The sequence below is a fragment of the Rutidosis leptorrhynchoides genome, chromosome 3, assembly GCF_046630445.1.
Source record: "Rutidosis leptorrhynchoides isolate AG116_Rl617_1_P2 chromosome 3, CSIRO_AGI_Rlap_v1, whole genome shotgun sequence".
NCBI classification, from domain to species: domain Eukaryota; kingdom Viridiplantae; phylum Streptophyta; class Magnoliopsida; order Asterales; family Asteraceae; genus Rutidosis; species Rutidosis leptorrhynchoides.
The window spans coordinates 19047038-19052588 of record NC_092335.1 but is presented as its reverse complement, the minus strand read 5'-3'; the positions used below and the strand labels follow the sequence as shown (position 1 = coordinate 19052588).

At 38.6% G+C, this 5551-nt stretch overlaps 1 protein-coding gene across 1 annotated transcript; it reads right to left on the bottom strand.

Annotated features, from left to right (window-relative positions):
• Positions 1 to 3102: 3102 nt before the first annotated feature.
• LOC139899726 (uncharacterized) lies at positions 3103 to 5288 on the bottom strand. The gene is made up of 4 exons (XM_071882568.1): positions 5189 to 5288; positions 4997 to 5092; positions 4679 to 4904; positions 3103 to 4630 (listed from the first exon to the last, which is right to left on the bottom strand). The coding sequence occupies exons 1-4, from the start codon at positions 5286 to 5288 to the stop codon at positions 3103 to 3105; spliced, it is 1950 nt and encodes a 649-aa protein (XP_071738669.1).
• Positions 5289 to 5551: the final 263 nt, after the last annotated feature.

Genomic DNA, 5551 nt, shown 5'->3' with positions numbered 1-5551 from the left:
ATCCATTCGAAAGTACTGCAAGGAACGAAGAATATCTAGAAGTTCAAGAACCTTCTAGTACATCATCTTCGCACTCTCCACGTACTCCAACCACTACACCTAATGAAGTGACACCAACATCAGGAGGAGAATCAAGTAGGCTACAACATCACACAAGGAGTATTAGGAAGTTGTACGAGGTAACCCAACCTATGGAGGATCTATCATTGTTCTGCCTTCTTGTCGATTGTGAGCCAATAAGTTATGAAGACGCAGCAAAAATCCAAAAGTGGAAATGTGCTATGGACGAAGAGATTCAAGCAATCGAGAAGAATAATACGTGGGATCTTGCCACACTACCAAAGGGACATAAGGATATTGGTGTAAAATGGGTGTACAAGGCCAAGAAGAATTTCAAAGGTGAAGTTGAAAGATATAAGGCAAGGTTGGTGGCGAAGGCATATAGTCAACGATCCAGCATAGACTATGACGAGGTGTTTGCTCCCGTCGCTCGTCTAAAAACTATAAGAATGATAATCTCACTTACAGCTCAACATAATTGGAAGATTTATCAAACGGATGTCAAATTCGCGTTCCTTAATGGCCACTTAGAAGAAGAAGTCTATATAGAACAACCTTTGGGATACATCGTGAAAGGCCAAGAGAATAAGGTGTTAAAATTGAAAAAGGCCTTATATGGATTGAAGCAAGTGCCTCGGGCATGGAATAGCAGGATAGACAAGTATTTCCAGCAGAATGACTTTACGAAATGCCCCCATGAGCATGCCCTCTACACCAAAGTTAGCAATGATGGAGATGTTATGATTGTGTGCCTATACGTAGACGACTTGATATTCAACGGTAGTAATCCCAAAATGTTTGAGGAATTCAAGAAAGCAATGGTTCGGGAGTTCGAGATGACCGACATTGGACTTATGGCTTACTATATTGGGATCTAGGTAAAACAAAAGAAAGAAGGAATATTCATATCCCAAGAAGGTTATGCGAATGAGGTGCTCAAGAAGTTTAAGATGAATGACTGCAAGTCAATGAACACACCGGTGGATTGCAATCTCAAATTGTCAAAAGATGATGAAGGATACTTGGTGGACCCAACACAATACAAGAGTTTGGTTGGAAGTCTGAAGTACCTAACCTGCACGAGGCCAGATATTCTCTACGGAGTTGGACTAGTAAGTCCATACATGGAAGCACCTACAATAAATCACTTGAAGGTTGCCAAGAGGATACTTTGCTACATCAAAGGTACGATTGACTATGGCCTGTTTTATTCACCTTCTGAGCACTTCAAGCTAGTTGGATACAGTGATAGTGATTGGGCTGGAGACATAGATGATCGTAAGAGTACGAGTGGTTTCGTATTCTATATGGGAGATACGGCATTCACATGGAGCTCGAAGAAGCAACCTATTGTGACTCTGTCAACGTGTGAAGCCGAGTTTGTAGCAGCAACATCGTGCACCTGTCATGCAATATGGCTCAGGAAGTTACTAAATGAGCTTAAGTTTTTTCAAAAGGAAGCTACAGAGATATATGTGGATAACAAGTCTGCGATTGCTCTAGCAAAGAATCCAGTCTTCCATGATCGAAGCAAGCACATCGATATGAAATACCATTTCATCAGGGAGTGTGTTACAAATAAAGAGGTGCAGATAAAGTACACGAAGTCATTTGACCAACTTGCTGATATTTTCACAAAGCCTCTAAAACACGAGACGTTTCAGAGACTACGAAATATGCTCGGAGTAACTAAATCAAGTTTAAGGGGGGCTGTTGGAAACTAAACTTGATTTGGGCTATTTGTTTTGGATATGGGCTTGCAAGTATACAAGTATATGTATCAAGATTGTAGTCCAATATCTAGAAACTTCATGTAATGTGTAGTAGTCAATGTGTGTAGAATAATCATGTAAAAATATCTACGTCTAGAAAATATTTAGGAAACATCTAGATATTAGTTGATGAAGTGTTCTAGAGTGTTCCATTGTGTAGTATAAATAGAGGGTTTCACCCCTCATTTGTAATAAAGCAAAACAATTAAGCAATAAAACAAAGTTTTCAAGATCAATCAAACTTCTAAATTATCAATCCTCTCTTCCACAAATAATATACATAACCTCCTATTTCTAACAGAATGATGCATATAACCTTCAGAAACAATGATCATGAAATATCGTCTAACTTTGTATTTTTCTATTTTCTACCTCTTAATTTGATGGTTGTTAATGAAAGGTACATCTCATTATCTCAAAACTAATCAAGTGAAGTGGCTCCAATAGTTTGGTGTGTGCTTAGGTGTTGTTAGTTAAGTACAATTAGTCTATGCAAAAACCGATATACTTTCATATTCACTAAAGTAACGGTATAACTGTATATGGGTCATGTTTGGATGAGGTTTCACACACATGTAGAGACTTTGGAAGTGACCCCACCAACTCCAACTACCAAGAGCGTGTCTTTCCGCAATCCAACCAGGGGCTCATCACCACCGAACTGTGGGGCCACGGAATCAAGCAGAAGATCCTTGTCTTCATCTCTTAGAAGGAAGAATTGTTGATATCTTTAGATTTCTTCTTAAGCTAGGTCCAATTACTTATCGATCATTAAACAAATTCATATCTTCAACGATAGATTATAGAAAGTCAAAAGCTAGAATGGCAGCCAACATTGATATATAAACAAGACACTTACAAGCTTTCATACAGTAGTAAACAATCAAGATGAACTACGAAGCAGAAAACTTCAATACATTCCTGCTCATACAAACACGTACGTAGTAACGATCCGCGTAGAACAATTATATACGATGACCTGCTTTTGCTTTTGAGTGTAGGCCTGCCTAAAACCTATAAAACAAAGGATATATGATTGTGTTGTGATAATAGTATGGCAGTTAATAATAGATGCAGATATGCAATATAACATACTCTATATTTTTACGAAACTTTTGCGGAGGAGTTGAATACAGAACAGTTGCAAACTTTACCTTTTAAACTTCCGAAAGAGCACAACCACTGTTACATATATATGATCCTTTACGAGACTTAATGATGCAAAAAGTAAATGTCTGCATCGACGACTGAGAAATATAACACCACAAATTCAACAAAATCCAACTGCAAATCCAGAACCCATGCCCATGTAATATGATTTCCGAAAGTCATCATCTCCATGTAAGTCGTCATCCTCCTCAACAACAGTAGTAGCAAACGTAGGCCCATATATTGGTGTGAGTGGAGGTCCATAAAGTAGTGGGTTACCTTCATATGAGGTTGAATTAAAGCCTTGGAGTTGAGTCCCGGTTGGTATTTTTCCTGACAAGTTATTGTATGAGAGGTCAAGATAACCTAAACTGTGCAACTGTGACAAACTTAATGGAATCTTTCCAGAAAACTGATTTCTTGACAAGTCAAGAGAATCAAGGGATTTCAACAAACCAATATCTTTTGGGAGTTCACCATGCAGTTTGTTGAATGAGGTATTTAAGGAGAGTAACTCAACAAGACGAGTGATCTCAAAGGGAAGCTCCCCAGATAAGTTATTGTTTAAAAGATCAATGCTCTTCAATAGATCGAGATTTCTTGTTCCAGATGATCTGTCTGTTCCTTTCCATACAACCAATGCATTGTCAATGAACTCTTGATGTACAGTATCAACATGACAGGAAATAAAACGAGAATAAAAAGGACTACGACAAGGATAAGGATATGGAATCAAACCACATAGAAAAGGAGGATACTTGGTCATATTTTGACGATACGAGTAATAAGAATGATTAGTCAAATCATCTCCAGACCTTTTACTGGACATAGATGTTAAGTTACCAAGGCAACGAGGAAGATTACCCACCAATCGATTCATAGATAGGTCAAAGATATGAAGATTGTACAACCAACATATTTGGAGTGGCAGGCTAACGCTGAACATATTTGATCGTAAAACAAGACAATATAGCCCCGTAAGTCTTTCCCCTACCCACGCAGGTATTGTGCCAGATAACTTGTTTTCCCCAAGATCCACAAACCTAAGAGTTGTACAGTTGCTCAAGGACATGGGCACTTCACCAACAAAAGCATTTTTTTGCAAATACAATGCCTCTAGTTGATTCAAGAACTCAAAAGACAAAGGAATTTTCCCTGATAAATTGTTGTATGATAAATCAAGAACTACCAGATTTGGGAATTGTGACCAACAATCGGGAAGGCTCCCTGAAAATGAATTATTAGAGAGATCAATGAAAGTTAATTCCCCTTCAATATGACACAAGAAAGAGAGGTTTCCTTTGAACTTATTTTCGGAAAGGTTTAACGAGGCGAGTTTAGAAGGCAATAGTGGCACGCTACCTTCAAAATGATTGTTACTCAAATCCAATCCAGGATACTGGTCAAAGTCTAATAATAGTGAATTTGGTAGCGTACCCCTTAATTCATTTGAAGACAGTTTGAGATATTTCAATCCAAGGGGTAGTTGGTCCCAAAACCAACTTGGGACACTATCAGATATTCCAGCACTGGAAATATCAAGATGTTCGAAACTTCTTTGATTTTTGATCCACAATGGGAAACTAGGTCCCGGGTTGCAGGATTGCAATTTTATGGTCTCTAATTGGAAAGGAACTCTAAAATGGGAGCTGAATTTAAATAAAAATGAATTGAAAGACAAATCTAAATAGATTAACCTGGAGAGATTTATAAAGTGAAGGTCGGATATCACACCATGAAGGGAGTTGGATGAAACATCAAGAGATTCAAGATTTGAAACAAGGCCGATACTATTGGGTAAATTACCACTCAACTGATTACCGGAGAGGTCTAACTCTCGTAGGGACTCGCATCCTGTGAAGTCAGGAATAGTTCCGTTGAGAGAATTGTCAGCAAGTGACAAGCAACTCAATGATGACCATCCTGCAAAATTAGGCACGGACCCCTAAGGAGGTTTCTAGATAGATCAAGGTATTCTAACTGCTTTAACTGCTTTATTGAAGGATTAATTTTACCTACCAACTGATACTCAGAAAGATGAAGTTCGGTTACGTGACCAGTCTCCAGCTCGCAAATGACACCCGACCAATTGCAACAGTCCCTCTTTCCTTCTTCATTGCTCCAATCATTTAGAGTGTCGTTTATGTCTTACAAGTCTTCTTTAAACATGAGCAGAGCTTGTCTCTCCTTGTCGATGCATGACGGACCGGTAACAGTAATGTTGGCATCATCATTGAGCCCGAGAGTATGATCAGCGGCACTAACAAATAACAGGATGCATAGCAGCCAATACACAACAACATGCATCATATCATATAATCTATCAACTATAAATGGAAGAGTGAAGAGAGTGTAGCTTACCACATCAGGTGTTTGATCAAATCCAATAAGAATTTAAACTTTAATTAGTACTGAGTTTAAAATGTGGGTGTTGATCAACGAAAGTTCTCGTAAAGTAGTGTTTCTTGGATATCATTTTTGATTATGGGCCTGTCAAAAGTGAAGCTGAACCACAACATAGCCTTGGTGGCCACCAGGACTTCCAATGAAGCAAGAGGTCACGGGTTCGA

Excerpts from the sequence above, each read along its gene's own strand:
- LOC139899726 (XM_071882568.1), bottom strand. The coding sequence starts at position 5,288 with ATGCATGTTGTTGTGTATTGGCTGCTATGCATCCTGTTATTTGTTAGT. Across the intron at positions 5,093-5,188 it reads TGCCAACATTACTGTTACCG|AAGGAAAGAGGGACTGTTGC; the intron begins GTCCGTCATGCA and ends GGAGCAATGAAG. Across the intron at positions 4,631-4,678 it reads CACTTTATAAATCTCTCCAG|CTCCCATTTTAGAGTTCCTT; the intron begins GTTAATCTATTT and ends ATTTAAATTCAG.